At 63.4% G+C, this 25,346-nt stretch overlaps 1 protein-coding gene across 1 annotated transcript in view; it reads left to right on the top strand.

Moving 5' to 3' along the window:
• Positions 1–11,792, top strand: part of CFAP46 (cilia and flagella associated protein 46) — a 94,426-nt gene extending 82,634 nt beyond the window's left edge. The window contains 12 exon segments of the mRNA XM_047073650.1: positions 200–321; positions 1,176–1,255; positions 2,698–2,856; positions 6,243–6,316; positions 6,419–6,479; positions 6,550–6,585; positions 7,183–7,285; positions 8,351–8,463; positions 9,768–9,849; positions 10,389–10,525; positions 10,604–10,787; positions 10,789–11,792. Of these exon segments, the coding sequence (XP_046929606.1) occupies positions 200–321; positions 1,176–1,255; positions 2,698–2,856; positions 6,243–6,316; positions 6,419–6,479; positions 6,550–6,585; positions 7,183–7,285; positions 8,351–8,463; positions 9,768–9,849; positions 10,389–10,525; positions 10,604–10,787; positions 10,789–10,831 (1,194 nt within the window). The 3' untranslated portion in view covers positions 10,832–11,792.
• Positions 11,793–25,346: the final 13,554 nt, after the last annotated feature.

The raw sequence follows: 25,346 nt of genomic DNA, 5'->3' as shown, positions 1-25,346 counted from the left end.
GTGGAGCCCGGTGCCTGGGGCAGGCCGGTGGGGTGCGAGGAGCCTGCTGTGCAGCTGAGCCGCGCCCCTGGCCACCAAGCTTTTTTCCGGAAGGGCGGGTCCTGCAGCGTCTTCCCCACTCTGTGCGCTAACTGGGCTGGGATTTTATGAGGCCCCCTGAGACACTTCTGATCACGGCCTGATGTTTGGGCTGAGGCAGGAATTGGAAAATGCGCCTCCTGAGAGGGAAGGGCACTCTCTGCGGAAGTTTGGGGAAGTTCTGGCGTCCATGGAGGGGTACCTGAGGCCGCTGTTTCCAGTGCTTGGCAACCCTGAGGCCAGGTACCTGTCGCGGGCTGATTGCGGAAGTGTTTGCTGTCCGAGAGCTCCCGGCACGAGGGTGCAGGCCACGGGGTGGGGGGGTGGGGGGGTGGGGGGGGACAGGGCGGTGCTGCTAGATGTCGTGGTCCAGGTGGGGGCGGGTTTCGAGCACAAAGTCCAGGACTCTCCTCAGGACAGGGAAGGGAATCACCATCTCTCTGTCCCCGGAAGTGATGCCCGAAGGTGCTGGGGGCGGTCAGGAATAGGGGGCTGGGGGCCAGGTTGGCCAGGGCGGGGGCTCAGCCTGCAAGCCAGCTCTGACCCCAGCCTCCCCGAAGCCCAGCGTGAGCTGAGTGGCCGGCGGTGGGCTGGGTGGGCGTCATTCCCACGTGGAGGTTCGGGTCTCTGCTGTGAAGTTGATGAGCTTTGCTCTGCCCTAAATCAGACCGTGCTGAATTCAGACGGGAAAGGCCAAAGGGCCCCTCAAATCCAGAATGCCCGACTCGGGGCCTCTGTCATAGGGAAAAAGTCCCGACTCTGCTGAAAATCTTTTCTGGGGGAACATCCCCACCACTCAGGTCCCCTCCGCCCCATGCCCTTGCAGTGCCTGGTGCCCGTACAGGGTGGGAGTGGGACACGTGGCCCGGGGTCCTGAACCCCTTTGACTTATTCTTGGTAGGGAAGGCAGAGGCCTTGGGCGGCCTTTGTTTCTGTCTGTGCCCAGTTATCCCTGCCCCCATCTCAGTGAGACCAGCCCCCAAAAGTGACACTCCCTGCCCTGATGTGAAACGGTCCAGGGAGATGTCCTTTACATCCTTAGTACGTGTGATTTTCATGTGTTTTTAAAAACCTGAGGACGTGCCTTTGGCCTCCAGAACACAGGTGCCCACCGTTGTCGCGGATTCAGGGAGACCAAAGGGTAAAGACAAGGAAAGGAAAGTGTCCCTGCCCCGGGGTGAGTGAGAGCGCGCCGGAGGGGAGGCTGCGTTGGGGGAGCCCAGGTGGGTCAGAAATAGGCGTCCCCTGAGGGTCTCCCAGGGCGCTGAGCGCCCACAGGGCGTGAGAAAGTTCCCTCAGGGGTCTGTGCGCCCCATGTACCAGAGCCCGGAGCGGGGGCTTCCTGCACCCGCAGACCCGCCCCTCCTGGGGGAGCTGGTGGCCCGCGTGGTGGCATACTGCCCATCACCCTCGGGAGCGTGCACCCCAGATGACACGAGGGCGCGACCAGCTTCTGCACAGGGACCTGCTGGCTCCCGAGTGAAGGGCGACGCATGCTGGTCTGGCCGCCCCTGGGGAGGGGGCGCCCGGCGCCTGAGCTCCGGAGGCTCCCCGGTCGTCTCCACGCAGTCAGGACAGCCCCTCCGGTTTCCCACTCGATGGGCCTGAAAATGTGGGAAATGCGCTCACGCCGTCCTCCCAGCCCCGCGGCCGGAGCGGGTGTGACCACGAGGCGCCCATCTCCCACCCGGCACCTGCGATCGTATCCATCGCTCTTGTTCGAAGGCATTTTCGTCTGTCTCCTTTTCTGGGGCCCACGCGGGGTCATCGAGCGGGAGGGAAGGGAGCGCGCCCGCCTCGGGTGCTCTGACCCAGCAGGTGCTCTGACCCGGAAGCCCCGCTGGTGCCCCCTCCCCACGCGGCGCTGCCACCGCGCACACCCACCTGCACGCACTCGCGGCTCGCGTGTCGCAGCACCAGCGGCTCCGCAGCCGGACGACAGATGAGGGCGGGGGGTGCGTGCGGCTGCGGGGCAGGTGGTGGTGCTTCCCGCTCCAGCTGAGGGGCCGGAGTCGGCCCACCCGCAGTCACCTTTGTCCGCTGGGATTCGGACTTGAGATCCCCAGACGCAGCCCTCGCTCACCGCAGTAATTTGTTTCCCTTCGTGCGTACGGTAAATTCGACCGAGGGGTCTAGGGGCCTCACCCTCACTACCATTTACGCCTGTCAGAAAGGGCAGGGTTTCTCTAACTGGCCAAGCAGGGCCCATGTGATCCTCCGAGGGTTCCGTGGTCACGTGGAGAAGCTGCCACATCCCAGGTGCAAGGCTTCGTCCTCTGAGAGGTGGCTCCCTGGTTAGGAGTCGTGGATTCCAGGACCTGCTCCGGGAGGCAGGCCCTCAGACCCGAGGAGGCCCGGCCATCCTGTGACCTAGGCTGCGTCCGGCTCGGAGCCGTGACCCAGCTGTGCCATGAAAACCAGCGTCCTTCCCCCAGATGCCCCCGCGCGTCCTGCCGCCCCCCTGCCCCCCTCCCGTCACAGGCTGAGCCGAGCTCAGACTTCTTCCTGTGTCTCCAGCCGATCGGCATCAGCGGTGACGGGCAGGCCCGCCCAGGGGTTTGCGCGTCCTCAGGAGCTCGTCTCCTGCGGCCTCCGTAGCTGGTGCTGCCCTGTCCACAGTTGAGCCCGAGGCTGCGAACGACACCATCCTCATTGCGGACAGGCATCTTCTGGAGCTGCCGCTGGAAGGTCTCTCCGTGTTTGAGGAAGGGGTGGACTCTGTGGCCCGAGAGTTTTCCCTGCAGATGCTGTGGAGCCGCCTCCGTCGAGAGGAGACAGGTGAGAGGTGTCCTGGGCCACAGTTAATTTCAAAATGGGACTAAGTTACCTTCACGTGGACTCCTGGCAGACGGTCATCATAGGCCGTGGCAGCACTTTTCTAGGCACGCATGGGTTCGAGGTATTGCAGAACCCCTGGTGTGTGCCAGGTGTCGGGAGTCGCGCCGAAGGGGGCATTGAGCGTCGGCCGTGGCCTCGCACGCTTGGGTTTGAAAGGGAGGGATGGCAGCCAGCAGCCGGTGACGAGCTAGTCCCGGACTAGGTGGCGAAAGGTGGTGCCCGGAGGTTCGGGGGCCGGGACGCGGGCCTGGGGGCAGCTGCGGACTCCGGCTGACCGTGGCCTGTCCGCGGGCGCCTTTCACGCAGGTGCGCCAGGTATGGGAAGGCCCTCCCTCCGTGCCGTCCCCGGCAGACATGCTGCACTTCAGTGAGTAGAAAGGGAAGCTGAGAACAAATAGTTTGCACCTTCACCTGCATGCCGGATGGAGCGACAAGGGCCGCGTCTGCCCTTCCAGCTGAAAGCAGGGAAAAGGTGACGTAGAGGGAACAGCGACTTTGTGACGCCAGAGAGCGGGCACGGAGCCTGAGCCCCGAGAGGGAGCCACGGGGGACGCGGGGCCCAATGCGCCAGGCCCGAGCCCTGGGAGGGGAGTCCTGGGATCAGGGACCGCCAGTGTCCCCCCAGAATTGGACAAAGACTGTAACCCCGTGTGTCCAGAAGTTTCCAGAAGCCCCCAACATGAGAAGCGGAGCGGAGACTCCAGGGAAGGCGGTCAGACTGATGCGCCCCCCGGCGGCATTTTAACGGCGTCCAAGGCAGAGCAGCCCCTTGCAAGATGGAGGCAGGAGGTCACAGACAGATGGGAGGAGGCGGTGCTGCTGCCTCTAAGGACGGGGCGGCGCCCGAGCCCAGGCTGGAAAAGGTGGAGCCCGTTGTGCGCAGCCCCGGGAGGAAGCAGTCCTGGGCAAATCGTCCGCCAGAAGGACTCCTCTGCACAAGTGTGACAACCACGTGTGTGTTGCTTTAAGTCCCTCCACTTGTGGTCACTTGTTACAGCGGCAACGGTTCTCACCGTGGAGTGACAGAAACACTGGCTAAATGGGAGGTGAGCCTTCCTGACGCATGGCCGAGGGGTGACGAGCAGAAGCGTCCAACGGCCCAGGCTGGAGACAGGTTCTCTGTGCGGTGAGTACTCCCAGTGTACGTCTGCGGACAACCACAGAAGAAGGGAGTTGCCGTACAGAGTCCACGCTGGTGAAGAGGGAAAACGAACGAGAGAAATGACGCAGCCGTGGGGCTGCGAGAGCCGGTGACGGGGAAGCGCACACGGATCGTGGGACAAACACAAACCAAACAGTGGGGCGACGGGAGTTAATCCGTCCAGATCATAAGTAAATACACAAACGGGCCACACACCTGCCCACTGAGTGACGGCGTGGACAAGAGGACGTTGCGCACACAGATGCCGTGTGTACGAGAGACGTGGCTAAACCAAAGGACACCCCGCGTCAGAAAGAGATCGTCAGGGTGACCGGAAGGGACAGCTGCCACTGCCACGTGGAACAGGCTCCGCAGCCAGAGGCACTCTGGGGTGGGGTCGTCACACAGCGGTAACGGTTGACCGCCTCAAAACATGTGGAGCAACACCCGGAACCATCACAGACGCCAGCGTGGTCGGCACGGAAACCACTACCAAAAGGTGGCTTTCTTGAATCCCCATTTGGAAATTTAAAACCGCACCCCTGCGTATCTCGTGGGACTCAGGAGAAGTGATCACAGGAAGGCCCCAGACCGCTAGTCTCTGGAAGCGTAGAAGTTGAGCATGGGATTTATGGAGTTGGAGCAAGAACACAAAAACCTCAAGGCAGAGGAGAGGGGGCCGCAAGCACATGAGCAGACATCAACAAAGAGACAAAAGTTTTTAAAAACTCGTGAAATAGACACCTTCCAGTGAGAATGGTCAAGACAAACGTGGATGGGGCACAAATGCACAACGTGAGGAGTGAAAAGAGACTCCGACCCTACAGATGCATCAGAGATCCGAAAGATGGTAAGACCACGCTACGAGTGACCTTACCAAGTATGTTCAAGCACGCAGCCGAAGTAGGCCGAGTCCTAGAAAACACAGCTCGTGGACTCAGGAAGGAAAACTCCGCGTGCTCCCATAACCAACAAAGAGGGGAGATCAGTGGACCTACATCTGCTGTTGAAACCGACCGGGTAGACTTTCCAGAAACAGCTGATGTCAATCTTAACAAATCTCCCTGAGAATAGGGAAAAAGGGCCACCCCTCCAGCCTCTGTTGGCCCCACACCCCCAAACTGCCAAGAACGGCACAAGAGAGAAAAATAGGACTTTCATCACCCATTCTGACCTTGAAAGTTATAAGCGTCATTAAATTAGACCAAGGGAAAACGAACTTAATAAGCATCTTAGTCACTGCAGAGAAACAACATTTCTTTTTTTTTCTTTTTTTTTTTTTAATTTTTTTTTTCAACGTTTATTTATTTTTGGGACAGAGAGAGACAGAGCATGAACGGGGGAGGGGCAGAGAGAGGGGGAGACACAGAATCGGAAACAGGCTCCAGGCTCCGAGCCATCAGCCCAGAGCCCGACGCGGGGCTCGAACTCACGGACCGCGAGATCGTGACCTGGCTGAAGTCGGACGCTTAACCGACTGCGCCACCCAGGCGCCCCGAGAAACAGCATTTCTTAAAATGAATGCGTTCGTAATAGAAATTCTTAGCAAACCGGCTGGGAATGAACACCGCTCGCCCTGGCGGAGCGTCCATCCGGGTCCCCCGCAAGCCGCCTTCTTGATGGCACAGCACACAGGATGCGGCCAGAGCCTTGCTCTTCCGCCCGTTCCCTCCTGGCGCGTGAGTGCACCCACAGGAATAAGAGACATGAGGGCCGACAGAGAGGAAGTCACCTGCCACTATTTCCAGAACTTGCGAAAGAATCTACAAGCCAGCAGAGCAGTGAGGGGTAAATGCTCGCGCAGGAGGCAGGGAGCCAGCAGGGTCCGGCCCCGCGACAGGGCCGCTGCAGCAGGCACACTGGCGGGTGCCCCGCGTGGTGTGTGAATGGCCAGCCAGGTGGGCCTGGGGGTTCTCTGGAGCCTGTTCCTTTCTCGAGGTCTCCTGGCTCGGGCCTTTGCCAGTCCCGCGAGCCTTTACATGGGAGAAATCGCTGCTTTCACAACTTCAGAAAAATTAAAATCAATCGTTGTCACTACTTCTTGGGTTTTTTTTTATTGAGGTGAAATTTACGGAATGTAAAATTAACCTCCTTAAAGTGAACAGTTCGGGGACATTTAGTGCATTCATACTGCCTCATGCTTCCACCTCTACTGGCTCCAAACACCTTCTTTTCTTGTCCGCAGCCGACGGGGCCGTGAAGAAGGAGGGCAAAGGCAGACAGTTCAGGAAGAGAAATCCAGCTAAGAAGGGACACAAGGTGGGCAGAGGAGGCCTCGCCGGCCACAGGCAGAGGGCCCGGGGAGCCCCGGGGTCCGCCTGCGGGCCACGGGGCCCCTAAAGACCCTTGTCTGTGGAGCAGGACGCTGCGCCCCGGCTCATCCCCCCCGACTGCATCGTGGTCGACCCCGACAACTTCAAGTGTATCCTTTATCGGCCCCACCTCCCGGGACACCCAAACCTGTGGGCTGTTGCTCCTTAACCCAGACCCAGTCATCGTGGACCCCTACGAGGAGGCCCGGGTCATAGGCAAGTGCCTCTCACGGGCCCTCGACGTGCACACACAGGCCACAACCCCCCCGTGGGCTCTGGCGCAGCGTGGCGCGGGCTCAGCGCTGCGGCCTCTGCTCTCGGCTGCCTCCCGTTACCCCGACCACGCAGGGGGAGTGGGGCCCTGGGGCCCGGACGCGCACCTGTGCTCTGCGGCCCTTCCTGGCCATCAGAGCCAAGTCAGGACGTCAGTTGTACGACGAATGAGCCCCTGAAGCGAGGTCCGGTGACCCTCAGGGCCCGAAACGTGACTTGGTGCCGTCCCCTGTAGCTTTAGGTATTTAGTCCCTTGGGTTTTTCTTTTGCTAAGTTGGTTTTCAAAACCTCTTTAGGAGAGATTTAGGGAAGGGAAGGAGCGCTGACATTTCCACAAGTGATAGATGTCGACTCCACCGTGTCCCCATCTGTGCGCACCAGGTCCACCACAGCCACACGAGGGCCACGCTAGGTGCGCACCAAGGGACACGCCAAGGCCACACCGCGGTCACACCGGGGCCTGCTGCTGCCTGTAGCCCCTCAGGGTTCCACGTGTGAGACAAGCTCCTGTGTCTGGTCCCCATTCAATGTGTGTTGCAGACATGCGGACTCCTGTCTCCGTAACCCGGGAAATTTTGGAAAGATTCCGAGACTCGTTCACTGCTCTGTGGGTGGGACATCTGGGAAACACGCACTTCCCGAGGTCGGTGTCTGGTGTCTGGAGACACGGTCCCCCATCGAGCCAGTTTATGTGACCCACCAGAGGGGTGCTCCCCACACTCGGGGGGTGGGGGCGGTGGGACCACTGGCTTCCGTCTCCCCCTGGCCCCTCGCTTCTCCCTGTTTCCCTCAGCCTCCCCCCAACCCTGAACCCCCATTTTATCCCGGGAACCACACTCCCACCCCACCCCCAGAGGCTCCTGTGGTCTGGCCTTTGTCATCACGCAGTGGGCTCCTGGTCCTCAAGGTGCCTCGATGGCGGCAAGGGGGGGGGGGGAGGGGTCATTGTCTTTGTCCCACTTTACAGATGAGGACCTGGCACCCAAGGGTGTACTTCTGCCCAAGGTGCAGGGTGTGCCCCAGGCTCTGGCACTTGGTTGAGGGAAGGCAGGGGAGAACCTGCTGGGGGCAGGGGTGGGGGGTGCTGGGCGGGGCTGTGGGTGGGCGGGGCCTGCGGGGGGAGGGGCGGGGCTGCAGTGGGATTGTGCCCTGGGGCCTGCTGGGGCCGGTCCTCTGGCAGATGCGCAGGGGCGTTAGTGGGCGTGGCCTGTGGGGGCGTGTGTGTGTGTGTGTGTGTGTGTGTGTGTGTGTGGGCGGGGCCTCCGGGAGTGGTGCAGAGCGCTGGCTGGGAACAGGGATGCTCACCTGGGGGTCCTCTCAGAGACCTGGGAGAGGTTGACCATTAGGGAAGTGTCCTTCCAGCACTTTCCAGAGCCGCTGCACAGTGAAAGGAGGGTTCATTCCAGGGACGGGATGTAGCTTCTCAGGAGAACCACATGGGTAGAACCCAGGGTTGAGGGCACCAGGGGGCACCAGGAGGGTGGACATTAGTTCTGCCTGAGCGGAGGGGTGGGACAGGGAGCAAGGAGCACAGGACGGGCTTTGCTTTAGAAACACGTCCCGAGAGTTTCTCCTGCCCGCAGCTGCAGCCCTAAGGCCTCAGGACAGATCCGGTCCTGGCTGCCGCGGCCAGGACCCCCCGGGACGCCCTGGGATACCTGCTGCCTGCCTGGCTGCATCCACCGGGCCACCCTCCTTCCCTTTGCAGCCAGGCCGAGTGGGAGCAGCTCCTGGGCAGCTGCAGTGGCTTTTTCTTCTACGGGATGGAGAGCTTCCTGTCCCACATAGCGGTGGAAAGGTTGGCTGCCACGAACCTACAAGGTGAGAGAGCCCCTCGGCGCCCCCAAGCCTGACTGTCTGCCAGGACGACAGGAACCAGCACAGACACGGAGCAAGGCCCCCGCGTCTCCATCAGGCGTCGCCTGTCTGATGAAGGGCTCCGAGGGCTGGGGCCTCCCTAGAAGCACGGCAGAGCTGTGGGGGAAGCCCCTCCTGCCCTCACCCCCCTCTTGCCAGTTGCGAGCTCTGGACCTGGCAGGCCCAGCCAGAGTTAGGGCCTGGGTGGGTCATCCCCCGGGGCTGTGCCTGCAGAGTCCAGGAGGGCTGGGGTGGGCATTTCCGGAACACGCTGGTCACGCCCCACCACTCCTTCTAGTGCAACTGTGGGCTCCCTGGGCCTTGTGTTCCCTCTGGCTGTCCCCTGAGGGCTTCTGAGTGGTGGTCTTGCTCGCCCTGGAGTCGCCTTTTCCTCAGCGGGTGGCTGGATGACTGACCGCCCTACACAGTCGCTAGGAGAGCCTTTTCAAGGACCCCTCGGAGATGCCCTCAAACTGACCCGCTGATGGCAGCACGTGGACACTCGTCCCGTGGTCAGGGCACCTGAACACCGCCCCCCTCCGCCGCACACGGTCACCTGGTACCTGTCTCCTTCCCAGCCCCCTGGAGATGGGGGTGAGGCCAACACACCGCCCCATCCCAGAAGCCTGTCACCCGGCAGAGTCCTCGCCCCAAAGGGCAGCAGAAACGAGGCCTCTCAAGCTTAACGCCAAGCCTCCTCAGAAGAGATGGTGTGCGAAGTCCCCATGCGCGCGTGGGGCCGACAGCACCCTTGGTGCCCCCCCCCATTCCCGACCACGGCTTGTCCTCACGCGTGGGAGGTCCCGCCTGCCCCTGGGGCAGCCCCCCCGAACCGCCCTCAGCCAGGCCACCGTAGCAAGTGGGGAGTCCACCTCTGTCCCGTGTGGCCCCCTGCACATCCATAGCCAAGTGTCACACTTCAGGCACTGGCACCTGTTTCACGGGCCCACGGGGCCAGGGTGACCGACTCTCACCATGTGTGTCCACCTCCCCCCCCAGCCCCCCCCTTCCCCCAGCAAGACCGGGGCCGAGAGCCTCGCTGAGCAGGGGGGCCAGGCCATGGCCCAGAGGGCGCCTCCCAGCCCCCCTGCCGCCCAGCCCAGCCCGCTGGCACCAGGGGCCCGTGAAGCAAATGCTGCGCCCGCGGGCTCAGGTGGCCGGGGGGCCTTGGAAGAGGGCCCGTGGACGTCAAGCCCCAGCCGGGCGAGGCCGCTGGCCTCCTCCACCTGGGCGTGCGGCGGCTGAGCTCTGCCTCCTGGGTCCCGCAGGGTGCCAGATGATGGTCCTGCTGGACCTGACGAGGTCCTACGCGAGCACGCAGCGGCACACGGAGCACTCGGACAGCAAGAGGTGCCCGATGTCCCCCCCCCCGCCCCCGCCCCCGCCCCCGCCCCGTGCCAGCAGCCCCGCCTCCACATCCCTGACTGGGGGGCTCGTGGTGGGGGCCGGGGGGCGTGGGGGGGAGACAGAGCCCCGCGAGGGAGCCGGGACTCCGCAGTCTGCCCCGACCCCTTCCCTGGAAGAGTCTGGCGGGGGCGTCGTGGAGGCGGGAGGGCAGCCCCAACGCGGACCCCGAGGACAGAGGGCGGCAGCTGGGAGGGTGCCCTGGCTTCAGGGCTCCCCACGGGGCCGGGGGGGCCGCCCCCGCCTCACGACGGCTCCACTGCCATGCTGGGAGTGGTCCGGAAGGATCTGGCAGCACCCTGGAGGCTTCTTGTTAGATGACGTTTAATCTGCCGAGGCGGGCGGGGTGGGGGGTGGGAATGCGTTCTCGATTCTTCCAAGAACTCGGAGAGCTGTCCGTCGAAGGACACGTGCCCCACTTGGTGCTATTCGGGCTGTGCACTGGGGACGGTTCAGGCGGTCACACTGGGTCGTGGTCCCCGCAGTGTGGCCCAGCTGTCCCTGGAGAGGCCCGTGGAGACTGCCGTCCTTCTGAGCCTGGTGGGGGTCAGGAGCATCCTCGCAAACCAGTGGCCGACCTTCCTGCAGGACAACGCGCTGCGGGCCAGCGTCCTGTGGGAAAGTGAGTGGGCGCGGCCGTCCCCTCCCCGGGAGCCTGCCGGCGGGGTCCCTGGCCAGCCTGAGGATGTTTCTTTCCTAGACCTGTTGACAGCCGGCAGGCCCATCGGGAGGGCCGCCCATCTCCTTCGGCGGACGGGAGCTGGGGACACGAACAACCATGGTAACGGAAGCTGTTCCACATCCCCGCTCATCCTCTGCCACGCAGGGCCACCTCCCGGCCTGTGTCCCCGCCCCTCGTCTCTGCCAGTGTCCCTGCAGCCCCGCAGCCCCGTGTCCCTGCCCGCAGCCCCGCAGCCCCGCAGGCTAGGGCGTCTGCCTCCTGTCTCTGCACAGGCTGACAGCAGCCTCAGGACGCCTGGCGTCCTAAATCCTTAAGGGAGGCACCCTGGCCGTTAGAACTGCCCGTCTGTCTTTAGAACCGTCCAAGTCACATAAGTTCTGAAAGCCCAGGTGTGCTCCCTGGGAGCGGGAGCCCCGGGACTTTGTTCTTCAGAGCAGACAGACGCCCCTTGACACCTTCACGTAAGGTGCTGGGGCTGAAAATAAACACGACACCAGCCATAGCTCGAGCAGCGCGTTAAAGGAACAGTCTGCCGTAACTAGAGAGGTTTATCCCAGGGTGACTCACCACGAAGTCTTCAGACAAACAGCACGAGGGGTTACGTGGTCCCCGGTGCCCAGAACGCAGTGCCAAACGATAAGCGCGGCTTCAGTGCATGGAGGAGGGAGGGAGGGCCTGGCGTCAGCAGGTGCATGAAGGTCGATGGCGTCTAGAAAGAGCCGGTGGCGGAGGAGCCGCTGACTTGCGCTGGGGGCGGCAGGAGAGGAAGCCGTGGCTCCTGCGTGCTCCGTGGTCCCGCGGTGATGCGCATCGAGAGGAAGGGACAGCACCGTGATTGTCATGCACGCCCTGCCCCCAGTTAGTGGTGGCGGCCAGCTGGTGGCAGGAGGAGGCCCCGAGCTGCTGGAAGCTTCTGGACGCCTCACACTCAGAGTGGGGAGGTGGTGCGGAGGGGACGGGGGGTGGGGACACTCGGTGTCCCGGGTGTGGGCGTGCGGCAGGGCCCGTGTTCAGGGCTACGTCTGGAGGCAGGGTCGGGAGCACCCCCGCCCCCCGCGTGCGTGAGCCTCTCTCGGGGCCCCGGGCGTCCTGCCCCCAGTGAGCTGTGCCGTCCTCAGATGAGTCTCCGTGGACCTCCAAGGACCAGCTGCCGTCCTTCCAGCCACAGCTGCGCGGCTCCGAGCGGCTCCCCGTCGCCCTCAACTCGGTCCTGTATGGGCTGCCACACCTGGCCATTGGGTGACTCCCCGAGGACACGGACCTCGACGGCCCCTCTGAGGACCCACCGCCCACCCCTCCCCACCCCACCCGTAGGCGCCCCTCCTCCAGCGTCCTTGTCCCCGAGTCCCAGTTCTGCGCAGGGTCACGCCAGGGCCTCCCGGTCCGGCTGCCTCTGGGGCTGCCTCCGTTCCCCCCCCCCCCCCACCGCATGCACCGGACCCTCGTGGAGGGGAAGGGATGCCTCTGGGGGCTCCGCAGGGTGGGTGGGGCGAGGGGTGCATCGGGGCTGGCCCCGCAGCTGCCCGACCCCCAGATCCCTCCCCTGCCCCGGGCGTTCCCAATAGTCCCGTGGTGGGGGGGGGCCGCCTGGACGCGGGGCTAGGGGCTGGGACAAGGGGTGGCCTCTGCCTCCCACGGGTCCTCAGCAGCAGGTGGGCCCTTTGGAAGACAGCCTCCCTGGGGTGAGGCTCACGGTCCCCGGAGGCCCACCCTGGCTGCCGCGCCCTGGCTCCTGGAAGTTTATGTGCTTTAGTAAAAACGACTAAATCACTGTGGCGTGGCATCTGTGGTGTGGTTTCTGTGACCCCGGGTACGCAGCTTGGCTCGAGTCCCTGGAGGGGGCGCTCGGTCTGGCACCATGCTGTGGCGGGGTCCAGCCAATATTTGCTGAGTGAATGCATGAACGAATGAAGTCAAGCCCGGAGGAGGCCAGCAGGAGGTGCCCGTGGACGTGCCCTTGAGGCCGGGCCCCCAAGGAGGCACCCGGAGGCTCCGTGTGGGGCAACCACATGTGCGCTGGAGTTCCCCAGTGTGGGACACACAGCCACGTCACCTCCCCCAAAGCTGGACTTCCAGCCCCCCCCCCACCCCCGTGGGCATCACCACACGCAAGGACGGCCCCGGGAGAAGCCACTGTCCCAGGGTTGGACACCCGGCCAGAGTTGAGGGTGGCAGGAAGACAGGTGCCGTCCTGGCCCACGGGGAGCCTCGGGCAGGAGGCTGAGTGGCTAGGACCCGTGTCCCAGGGGTCTCCCAGGCTGCGGCCAAGGGGTAAGGGAGAGCCAGCTCCATGTGTCTCTGGGGTGAAGCCAACCCCGGTAGAGGGTCCGTGGGCGGGGTGGAGGGGGAGGGTCAAATCTCCCCAGGCACTGCGTCCTGGCCAGCAGCCCCTGGGACATCTGCCAAGGCCAGGCCACAGAGTGTCTTTGTCCCCAGGAGCCCGGCAGCAAGGCCCGGGCACGCTGGCCCTGGGGGCCACTGAGAACGCCCTCTCCAGGCCTCTGAGCACTGGCTCTGGGGCCACCTGGGAGCCAGAGGCAGCCACCCAAAGGCCAGAGGATACCAGGTCTCAGGCCAAGTGACCACTGGTCACCATCTGGGCCGAGGCTCGGGAGCTAAGCAGACAGACACGGTACAATGCTCGAGGGTTTGTCCCCTGTCGCACGCGAGGCAGGCAGGTGGTTGTACGTCCTCCCGACCCCGAGTCCTGGACGCTGGTGGCAAACCTTTGCCCGCAGCATCACAGCCTCCCTGCTCTGGGCCAGGGGGGTCAGCACCGGGACCTCCTGGGTTGGGGCCTAGGACAGGCCAAGTACCGAGGCGAAAAGCACGGGAGACGGCCACCGCGAGGTATCCCAGTGCACCGACCAAGGCTGCTGAACTAAACAGTAGTGGCCACAGCAAATGCTAGGGAAGGTGTGGGGAGACGGGCGGGCAGGTGGGACGGTGCAGCCCCTCAGGGCGACCGTTTCCCGGGAACTCTGCACACGGTCAGCGCGAGAGCGCGTCCCAGAGACACGAGGCGCCGTGCACACACCCGCGCCTGCCTGCTTACGGCGGCTTCGCTCCATTGGAGCAAACGCTCGAGACCCCCCGAGTGTGCCTCGCCTGTGAAGGTTAGACCGGCTCTGGGCATTTATCCCTGGAGCTCAAATGAGGAGGGAACCACTGACCCCTGCAGGGACTTCAGAAGCACCATGCGGAGTGCAGGAGCCCCTACCAGCGAGGTCAGACACCAGAAGGTGCCATTTACGCAACGCTCTCAAGGTGACAAATCCGCAGAGCGGAAGGACAGACTGGTGCTGCCGGGGACGGGCACACCAGTGCCTGGGGGGAGCACGAGGGCGTCCGGGAGCGGCCAGAGATCTGTGCGCCAGAAACCACCGCACAGAGCTGCACACACAGGAGCTCCGGCCCCTGCCGACCCGGCCCAAGGGAGCGCGGTCCGCGGCCCGTGCGCGGTGCTGCGCCTGCAGGTCTGGTCTCCGGTTTCAGCAGCCAGCCCTGGGGAAGCGGTGGGGAAGGTGCCATCGACACCATGTTCACGACGGCCTGCGCATCATCATTCAGCACAAAAAGTCGAAAAACAACTCATCTTTGATAACAGCGAGAGGTGGTGATTCCCCTCTTTTTGGTTAATTTTTTTTTCCTTTTCTCCAACACATACACATACTTCTTCCAGTTAACAAAAGAAGCTAACTAATGATCGGGGAATAAATTCAAATCAGGGCAGCCTTGGATATATGAGCTTCCTTCTAGAAAGATGTTGGCACGCACCCAAACAACAAGAATAAAAGCCTCTGGAAATATTTCATCCGTGCAGGACCACATTTTTTTCCTTCTGGTGCGTCTGCTCCCGTGAGCGAGATGGAACGTGAGCGCTGGTCCGGGCATCGGAGGCTGTGAAATAACTTTCTGAATTATGCCCCAGCAACATAACAAATCACATTATCAATTAGCTTCTGTAACACAAGTGGCATTCCGTAATATATTCGAGCATGAAAAAATTGCAAAGGTGGAATTTCTGTAACCCTAAAAACTATAAGGAGAGAAAGGATCACTTGGAATTTATTGGTGATAAAAGACAGAACGTAATTGGAACCGGACAGCCCTCCCAGGAAGTGGGACCAGATGTGCACGTTCGGAATGTCGCGAGGGCCCTGAGGCTCCAGGAGACCGCTGTGCCCACGCCCCGGCCCTGCCTTCCCTGCACGGGGTGACCCTCGCGGGGCGGGGGGTGGGGGGCGGCCAGAGGGGAGTCTGACCTTGAGCCGGTCGCTCTCGTCTCGAGCCCCGTCTTCTCCTCTGGGAAGCACAGCTCCAGGGCTTGGACCTCAGACCCGCGTGTCGCCCCCCGGGCCGGCCGCGACGGGGCCCCTCACTTGCAGCACCTTGCAAACTCCGACGTGTTCTCGGCTTGTCAGTCGCCTTTTTAAAAGTTCCATTTATTAATTTACGTCTTGAAAATGGTGGTTTCCACGTTTTCAAAACGAGGACTTTTTTTAAGCAATATGTCCTACTGTAGGGAATTTGTACTCACAGCGCACACACGACGTTCGGACGGACCACTGGATGTCTCTCCAGCCCGCTCCCGGCGTGCGGTCAGCCCGTCTCCTGTGTTCTCCCTCAGCACCACGCAGGACCCCCCATTTCAAGTTGCGGAAATCAGAATTCTCGTTAAAGCGTCTCCGCCCTCCAACGGGCCGCTTGCCAACGCGGGAGACCCAGCACGGCCGGACAGGGGGGCCTCTGCGCACGGGGGGGGGGTCCCCGCAGATGGGCCAGGGCAGCGTGGGGCTCCCACCTCACCGCGGACGTGGGCCCAGGGCCCGGGTCGGCACCTCGCTCCGGCCAGGACCCCTGCGGGGCTCGCATCCGTGCCACCTGTAAGGTGGGTCCCGCGGCCCCGGGACCTGTGTCAACCTCATCCCCACGGAACAGCGTCACCCAGGCACAGCCGAGGTCCATCCTCTGTGATGTGGCCGCCACAGGCCCCACTTGCCTCAGCACCCACCGCCTCCCCGGCCTCCGGCCATCCTGGCTGGTGCTCTGGGCTCCTGGGTCCCTCCCTGCGGCTGCCAGCCAGTCCTCCTGGGATGGGAAGTCTGTGGTCCCAGCGGGCACCCGTCTGCCAGGGCCTCGGGCACCGGGCCGGCCCTCCTCCGCAAGCAGGAAATTCACAGTCACGGCTGAAGCGGGCCCCCCAGGTGGATGTGGACGAAGAAATTAGGCGGGTTAATAAAGCTAAGACGTTCGCAGACCCTTGTGCGTCAACGTCTATTAAGCTCCCTCATCCAGCACCGGTCTCCAATAGTTTAATTTCTGTATTAAATAATTAAAACTCTATTTTCAATTGCCGTGGACAATTGTTTTCCTTAATGATCTTCCCAGAGGAGCCAGTAATTTTGTATCTTGTAAAAATGATTAACTGGCATCATTATCCCATATCTCTGAAATATAACTGAGCGGCTTCAGGGAAGGCCATTTGTATTCAATTAACGCTCCCTTGCATTAAGACGGACAATATTACTTCACGCCACGGGCAACCCTGCTGTCCCCTCGTTTTATTATGACGATGATGGAGATAGAAACAACCAGTTTAATTATCCCATTTCCAACAGAAATCAATTTTCAGCGTGTCCTCACCCTCACACAGAGGAAGAGGCCACAGTGCCATTCCGGGGAAGGGCAGGCCTGTCGTGGGTCCACCCGCCCTGCCGCCCGCGCCCGGCTCTGGGCCCGGCCGCGTGCACGGGCACGGGTCCCCGCGAGGCTGCAGGCCTGGACCTCGGGGGGCCTGCAGACCCTGGGAGGACCTGCTCCCGCCTCCCTGAGCGTCGCCCCTCCTCGTCACCCCTTGTCCCGGCCCCCCACCCCCACCCCCCGGCACCCGGGCCCCCAGCCTTGGTTTCCTGCCCCATGCTGCTGACACTGGTGCCCGCCGTGAAGGCGGATTTATCGCCCCGCACGGCTGCCATCGTCAGGGTGATTCAAGGGACGCGCCCTGCCTCGCCGCTCAATCACTCCGCGCTGTTGGCCAGTATAATCTAATTGTTTGACATTTTTATCACAATTCATTGAGACCAGAAGGAGATGACTAGATTAATACCCCCGTGCGCTTGGCTAATGGCCGGGATGAAGCCGATGGGCCAAATTACAGGGGACGTTTTCTTATTACAGAGTTTAATTCTTTGTGACAAGAGGCGGGAGACGGTGTTCAGACGGAGGCGGCTGCCCTCAGCCCGGTGGCCTGAGATCCGGGGTCCCCCAGGCCCTCCCCCTTGCCTGGGCCGGGGACACGGGAGGCGATGGGGACGCCCAGCCCCGGGCGATAGGGGACCAAGGGCCATGGGCTGAGCCAGAGGCTCCCCGGGGAGCCTCCAGTTTGAGATGAGGGTCCGTGGGGGAGGCCGGCCGAGGTCGGGGAGCGGCTCCTGGCCCGCAAGTGGGATTTTCTCCACCCAGGAGGCAATGTGTCCCGCGCCCGGTTGGATTTCCTGTTCATGATTTGTCCCTCTGCTGGGCCCATCGGCTTCCCTTTCTGCTATTAGCGCCTAGTTCTCTCCCATACGGACACTCATCTTTTCTGTCGCAGACACCGAAACATCCTTCCCAGCTGTCCATTCGCCGTGGGGTCTGTCTTACCGTGATGGGTTTTGCCCTGCAGACATTTTACATGGTTTTCTGGCATCACGTGTGACTTTCGTCTGTCATCATGGTCAAAACGCCAGGTTCTAGATCCAAACCGCATGGAGTCAGTCCCACCTCTCCAAACGGCAGGCCTGGGGGGGCCAGGTGAGCACGGAACTGGCTCACGGGGGGCCGGGAGGAGCACGGGGCTCAGGGATGGTGCCGCGGGCTCAGGGGCCACCAAGCGACCAGCAGATGCCGCAGGACTGCCAGGTGAGGGGGGCTCGGGCCAGGTGGGTGGGAGGGGCAGCGGATCCCACGCCGACTGGCCTGGGCCCTGCACGCTCCTGGCTGCGGGACGCAGAGCCGGCCGCCTGCCGTTCTCCCCGGCCCGGCCTCCAGGGTAGCAGGTGCAATAGCCCAGGGGCTCTAGGTCCCTGGCACCTTCCTTCCTCTTGACGCAGGAGCAGAGGTTCGAGGCTGGCTTGCTGAAAAACCACAGGGTTAGGGGCTGGAAGCCCAAACGGAAAGAGGCACATATGGGCTGGGGAGGGGCGGAGGCCCGGGGGAGGCAGAAGAGGGTTCGACCTTCCCCCCACCCCCACCCCAAAGTGGTCAGGCCCAGGGCATCGTTCACGGGGCTGCCCCTGGGGCTGAGACTCCCACTCGGAGCCCCAGCTGGAGAGCCCGATGCCACCCTGGGTCCGCTCCCTCGTCTTGGGGGGAGACGGGGCTGTGGACCCCAGCCTCTGGGTCCATTCCATGCGGCAGGGAGGGCTGATCCCTCCTCAAGGTCTCCAGGATGACCGAGATGGGACCCAGCCTGGGCAGTGCAGCCTGGGCGGCCCTGGGGCCCAGGTAAGCCTGGAGGCTTCTGGGAGCCCCACCTGAGCACCCCCTCCCGCCCTCCCCCACGTATTCCCAGGCCACTTGCCCCAAATGCCCAGGGAGGCTGGTGCCTGCAAGCGTCCGAAAAGGGCAGGCCTGAGGATCGTGAGCCTGCAGCCCCGACTCTGAGGACTGAGCCGCGTGCGGGCACAGAGTCCTTTCACCCTCACCCCTTCCCTACCGCCCCCAAATGGCCCCTCGAGGGGCCCCAGGAGCCCCACTCAAACCCATGTTTACAGAAACGGCCCTTCAGTAAGTATACACACAAAACGTGGGCCTCACAGGCCCAGGTACGGATCCAGCCCACCCAGGCAAGGGCACTGATGTGTCCCGCACTCGGGCCTTCGGCTGGGGCCTCCTCCCCGTAACGGTGCTCGGACTCCCCCTCTCCTGCGTGCACCGCACGGCCCTCAGCCCCGGAGGGTTCAACAGCTCTGGCCGCCACCTGTCCATCTGTGCCCTGGGACAGTGAATCAGGGTGACTGTGTTGGCACTGTGTACCTGGCCGTGGATGAGTATTTTAAACCCAAATTGTTCAACAGGTAAAATCTAAGGAGTCATCTTGAGCAAGACACCATGTGACATTCCCCGTAAGCACACACACGGAGACTGCGCACTGTTGTTTAAAGTAGGTCTTGTCTTGTTTGCTTGAAGCCTGGCACCCGAGGCCGTTACTCCAGATCACAGGGACACTGTCTTCTGAGGTGCAGATTTAGCCAGAAAAAGACGTCACAGGGCCAACACGTTCACAGCACAAGGAATAGCGTTTGGTTTCTTTTTTAACTTCTTCAAATTACTCCTGTGGGTATGTAAGTGGTTAACAGATCAATATTCTTTCTAAAAGGCAATTGGAAAAAGATCTCACACCAATAAAATTTTAATAGACCTTATAGTCTGTTTAATTTCCCCCAGAGGCAGACAAGGTGTATCAGGCAGTTTGGTCTGGGAGTATATTTATCACACGGGACCTGCCATCGGCTCTCGTGGAAGCCGGGGGACCGGACGAGAAGGTCAGGGGTGGCTGGGGCGGCCGGGTCTCATCAGGACACGCTCGGAGGTAACCTCGCGTCCCTCGTGGGAGAATCCCCGAGAGGCCCTGAGCGGTTTGAGGATTTCCCTGAACTCCCAGGATGCACTCTGTGCTGCCCCCACTCTTGCGAGAACGGTGGGAACCCCCGTCTTCGTTCTTCTTAAAAAATTCCCGAGAGGCGTAATCTGGAGTAATTCTGCCCCCTGAGCCCTGCCGGCGACCTCTGCCCGCTCGGGGTTCGACTGTTCCGCGTCCCTGCGTTTCCCTTGGGAAAGGCATGAGCCAGACAGGAAGAGGCCTGCTCTGGGTTCTGTCCCCATCGGCCGCCACCCGTCAGGAACCCAGTGGCTGTCACCTGCCACCCTGCAGAAGTCATTCGGGGTCAGGCTGCACAGTTAAACCCCGGGGTCCCGAGCCACTGCCCCAGCGTGGACACGGCTGCGTGGTCAGAACGAGCAGCAGAACTGGAACCTGCTGGCTGAGGCTCATGGGGCCTGGGCTGGGTGGGGGTGGGGGTGGGGGCTCCCCGTGACTCCCAGGCAGCCCCACAGGGCACCTCCAGAGTGACCTGTCCGGGCCAGACACAGACATGACCGCGGAGATGCACAGGGCAGTCCCGGGCAGGATGGCCATCCTCTCAGAGCAGCTCAGCCGGGAGACATCCCAGGCTTTGTCACGTGGGGACCAGGTCTCGCTCAGGTGACGCGCCGCTGGCCGTGCTCAGGTGATGCGGCGGTTTCCACGTCGATTTGGTTTAGCCTCTGATGCCCCAGGTGAAGCGCACGGTTTTGGAGGCAGGACCCCCGCCTCTGCTCGGTCACAGGTGGCCTGAGCGTGGGGCGTGGGGACGTGACTCCTGCCCGGGACAGGTCAGCAGCCTGAGCGGGGCTGGCCCCGGGTCTGGCAGGTGCCCTATTCTGTCCGTGCGCGAGCCGAACAGGACAGTGCCCCGGCGCCCCCTAAGTGCTGCCTTCTTCCGACCAGCCAGCCTGTTGGCTCAGAAACCCAATGGCACCAAACTCAGTGTTCGCACACCCAACTGCTTTAAACACAGTCCAGCAAGGGGTACGATTAGCTGCTGAGGGTTCGCCTGTGCCCCACACCCCGCACCCGACACCCCAAAAACCACACCCGACACCCCACACCCCACAAGCCGCACCCAACATCTGCTAGTTGACAGGACTGGGCCTGGGCTGCAGGAGCCCTGGGGGGGGCATCCCCTCTCCTGCCTCCCCCTCCCCTCTCCCTGCCTCCCCTTCCCCCCTCCCCTCTGTCTGCCTCCCCCTGCTCCCTTCCCCTCTGATGGGACCTCCCCCTCCCCCTCTCCCGGTCTCCCCCTGCCCCCTCCCCTCTCTCTGCCTCCCCCTGCCTCCCCCTGCCCCCCTCCCCTCTCTCTGCTCCCCCTGCCTCCTCCTGCCCCCTCCCTACCTCCCCCTGCCCCCCCTCCCCTCTCTCTGCCTCCCCCTGCCCTCTCCCCTCTCCCTGCCTCCCCCTGCCCCCTTCCCCTCTCTCTGCTCCCCCTGCTTCCCCCTGCCCCCTCCCCCCCTCCCTACCTCCCCCTCCCCCCTCTCCTCTCTCCCCTCCCCCTGCTCCCCTCCCCTCTCTCTGCTCCCCCTGCTTCCCCCTGCCCCCTCCCCCCTCTCCTCTCTCCCCTCCCCCTGCTCCCCTCCCCTCTCCCTGCCTCCCCCTGCCCCCTTCCCTCTCTCTGCCTCCCCCTGCCTCCCCCCTGCCCCCCTCCCCTCTGGTGGGACCCCACTCAGCACTGTGTGTCCATGGGCACAACCCCGCCCAGAAATTAAGTGTGTGCTTTCCCTGATCAGCCCTGACCAGCCCTGGAGGGGCCTCGGGACACACGTCCTGGGAGTGGCCAGGGTGGATCTCGGGCCCTGTGCTCAGCAAACCCAGAAACTAATGGAAACTGCAGCCAAGAGTGGAACCAAACACCGCAGAGATGCGGCAGCTGTGTGGCCCAGCAAGTTCCTTCTTCCCGTGTTAGGAGCCAAGTCAGAGGGTCTGTCCTGCCACGTCGCCGACTTACTCAGAGGACCGAGGTGTCACGGGCACCCGGCTCGGGTCAGAACCACCTGGGTGACCTCTCCCCTCCGCCAGCTCCCAGGGCGGGGCCTGACCCGCCAAGGCCTCTGCGTGTTCGTGGCTTCACGACCGCCCCAGATTCTTCTCCGGGATTCTTCTCTGCCCTGGCTCACGCGGGGGACCTGCCCCGCACACACAGGACAGGTCGTTCGGAACTTGCCCGACCCCAGAGAAGCTGGTCGCTGAGGGCTAGCGGCACCCCCAGCGCCTCGGTCAGCCCAGACACGACGGCCGCCTGGCCTACGCTCGTACCCGGTGCGATTTCGGGGGATTTTACAGCGAAAGCGGCACACGCTCCTGGGGAAAGAAGCCAAAACACACCGGGGAATACGAGAAGGAAGAGGGGCACTGGACCCCCTTCCCTCCCCAGAGGAGGGTTTGGGGCCCATGGGCCCTTCCAGGTTTCTTCTCTGGAAGGAGCATGTTCACACATTCCACGACGAAATGGCATTGATTTATGAAACAAGATTCGCCTTTTTCAGGTCGGCTTCACGCCAGGCAGGCTCTCACGGCAGGGTCTCCCCTCGTTACGCTGCTGGGGACACCTTCTTCGTCACACACACCCACGCACCGTGGGTGTGAGCGGTGCGCCAGCTCTGGTGATGCTGCTGGTGTCTTGTGCCCGTGTCCACGTGGGGCCGAATGGGAGCCCACGAGCACAATCGGGTTGCCTTCTGCCTCGTCACGCGCTTCTGTCCCTGCCAAGGATTGCGGTGCGCGTGCGCCTTCGGAACGGCCAGCAGCCCCCGCCACCGAGCGCGGCTCTGTCTCAGGCGGAGCCCTACAGATGCGACCGTCCGACCGTCTGGCTCGCGATTCCTACTGCCTGCCTGCGCGTCACACGCGAATCACATGTTTGTCAGGGACACGCCCGCCCCCTTCACCTGGACCTCCCGGGGCTTCGCGGGGAGACGGCTCCCGGCCCCCACCCTCCACGCCCGGGAGCGAGACTACAGGTAGAGGGGTGACGGAGGGTAAGAAGCAGGGGACACGGGAGAAAGGGGGCAAAACACCAAGGACATGCTGTGGTACAACGATGCAGCCGGCCACGGGCTGCCCGCCAGGTCCAAGACCTGAGGGGTAACCGAGGGGGCCTCAGAGGTTTCGCTGGGGGAGGGGGCGCCCACCTTCCCTGACAACCAATCACCAAAGAGGTCAAGGCCGCTGACCCAGGGCCAGCAAGGGCACCCCTGAGGGCAGAAGCCTCATCCCAGACCCTGCGGCGGGTCAGCCTCTATCTACGGCCGCTGGAGCCCTCGGAGCCCAGATCCGGGCGGCGTGGAGACCGTCTTCTTGCCTGTGGGCGAGGGAGGCGTCCGCCGAGGAAGATCCCAGCGACCACGCAGGGCAGCGTCTAGGAGCAGGGGGGCCTGTGCCCACCCCTCCCCTTGGGCCCTATTCACTCGGATGCCCCCAGGCCGCCTGTGGCCTCCAGATGGGCCCTCCCTTGAGCCGACGTGAAATCTGGACCCAGGAACCTGGCACTCGGGGAGCACGGCTTGGGGCACTCAGGCAGGCGCACAGAGGTCCCCCCACCCCGCCCTGCCCCCACCAGCCTGCCCTGAGGCTGAAGCAGCCGCCCAGCCCCACACGCACCGCCTTGGCCTTTCCATCCGCGTTCTGTTTGTCTTACTTTGGGGCCTTAAGCACCTTCAAGGACCATCACCGGGTGGCAGCACCCGCTCGTGGACTTGCCCGGCCCAGCTGTGGAGGGCAGCCTCCGGGTGACCCGCCACCCCCATGGACGCCTGGCTTTCTGCCTTCCGGCCCAGGCGGCGGTGAGGCGGTCGGCTTCCGTGGGTTGGTCCAAACTTCCTCTGGTGAACGTGCTCTCTCCGCCCTGGCCTCAGAGTCCTGGGCAGCTGGACAGGTCGCCAGACCCCCACCCACTCGTCCGTCAGGGGCTCCTGGTCCTCTACGGTGCGGGAAATGCCAGGGTACCGGGCACTGCCCGTGTTTGGTCCCCTTTCCTGGGTCTGTGAAGTCTTTCCTTGGGAGCAGCAGAGACCAACCCCCTAAAATTCCTACCTTCCCGGAGGCTCAGCTCCATGTTACCTTCTCAGGGAGCCTCCAGGATTTCCCCGGGCCCCTACTTGTCCCCAGCATCCTGGGTGAGCTGCCCCGGTGTCCTTTCCCATCACACCGTGCCCACCACTGGAGGGCAGGGACAGGTGTCAGCTGTCTCAAGTGTCCAGGGAAAGCGGCAGTGAATGTCGGTCACAACTAGAGGCCTCAGGACATGGATCATCGTCTTCCGTGGGGATTTGGGAAGAGCCCCTTTGTCACTGTCACGCACCAGCCAGCCTTTGTCAGTGGTGCCAGATAACAAACATCTCCCCCCACCAAAGCCCAGTGGCCGATTTCCCCGGCTAGCCTGCCCTGCTCCTTGGGTCTTCTCGCCTGGAGCTGGTCCGAGACATGCCTCTTTGCAGAGGGAGAGAGCCGGAAAACTGGCGGACACACGGGGCTCTGAAATTTCCTGCTCAGGCCAGCAAGTGTCCCCTCCGCACACCTTCCCTTGGGCCACGGCGGTCATGTGGCAGCTGAATAACCAAGAGGCAGGTACAGTCCTCCCCAGAGAAGCAAGGTGAGCCCCGGGGCTCGGGTGGGAGGGCTCTGGGGGGGGGGGATCTCCTTCCTTATATGAATCAGCACCGGGGGGGGGGGGGGGTGGGGTGGGGCTCATGTGCCAGAGCCGAGCGCTGGGCCCAGCTCACTCCCCTCCCCGGCCCCACTGAGCCCACTGCCCACAGAGGCCAAGCCGGGCAGCAGGCAGCCTTGCGCCTGGAGCACAAGACCCTCACGCATTGCAGGGAGCGTGGGGGGCGCATTGCCTCACATGCAGACCACCCCCCGCAGCATCAGGGGGCCTATTCTCCACGGCCTGGAAGCTCCCCACTCACGGGACCCAGGGCAGGGTGCCCAGGCTAGAGCGAACACGGTCTCTTACGTGAGGCGCCAACCGGAGAGGCTTTCCCGAGACAGAGGCCCCTGAGCGCCCCAGCCGCGGGGGGAGTGGGGACAGGGCCCCGTGGCCGGGGTCCAGGCCCCACCCCCTGGTGCTCAGTGACCCTTAAAATGCAAATCTGCCCTCATAATAGACAGCTCCTTCCTCTGCTGGACTCGGGCCCCTCCTCACCTGGTCCTGGGTGGCCCCCGGCTCCCTCCCAACCTCCTGTCTGCTGGGACGCTGCTGGGACGCAGCAATGCGCTGACGAGGCCTTAGCAGGAGCGCCTCGGTCACCGTGTGAATAACCGGAGCACACAGTTGTCACTTAGCGTGTCGTCTCTTCCACCCCAACAACAGGCCTGCGATGGACAAAGATGTTCAAGCCAGGGAGCCCAGGCCCCGCACGCAGGGTGGGGCAGAGACAGCCCCGCGATGGGGTCAGCCCCCTCCCACGTGGCCAAGACCGCTGGACACACATCGCCAGGAAGGGGCACCCGAGGGGCCCGTGGAGGCCACCCATCCCGGGGCTGGTGCTGCCGTGGCACCGCTGGACCCTCACCCGCCGGGAAGCCCCACAGAAGGGGCCGGGGCCGGGCTGGAGTGTAGCCAAGAGCCCTTCCGGAAGCCTCCACCTGGCGGGGGCTGGTCCCGTCCCATCCTGGGAGCGTGGCCACGGCAGCCGAGCAGAGGCCCTAACACAAATCTTTTACGCGGTGCTCAATTAGTGCGTTTGGCACGCGGTCAGACACCCCCAGGAGAGCAGCCCCCGGGGGAGAGCTCATTACCAGGGACTGCTCATCTGGGGCCCGCGCGGCCCTGGGGAACGAGCGCTGGAGCTGTGATTTACGGCCGCCTCTCTTTGTCCTTTCCTGAAGGAGACAAGATTCTTAGGACCCCAGTAGAGGGCTTCTGAGACACCGTGTGACGATCGCCCTGAGACCGGCCTCTGTGGTCCTGTGGTGGTGGGTCGGCCCCTGCTGGGGGGCCCCCTTGTGGCTGTGATTCAGGTAGCTTTGCAGAGTCCCCCTCGCCCGGATCCCGTTTCTACGGGGCACTGGAGGGGGGCGGCACGTCCCAGCGGGGCCCTCCTCAATGGCGGTCCTGCTCCCTGGGCCCGTAGAGGGCGCTGGGGCCTCGGCCGACCCAGCTCGGATATGGCTGCAGGGGAC

Source organism: Lynx rufus, unplaced genomic scaffold (assembly GCF_022079265.1).
Source record: "Lynx rufus isolate CCGP_SWC_20201006 ecotype Redwood Valley unplaced genomic scaffold, mLynRuf1.p SCAF_11, whole genome shotgun sequence".
Taxonomy (NCBI): domain Eukaryota; kingdom Metazoa; phylum Chordata; class Mammalia; order Carnivora; family Felidae; genus Lynx; species Lynx rufus.
This window is presented reverse-complemented; position numbering and strand designations above follow the sequence as displayed.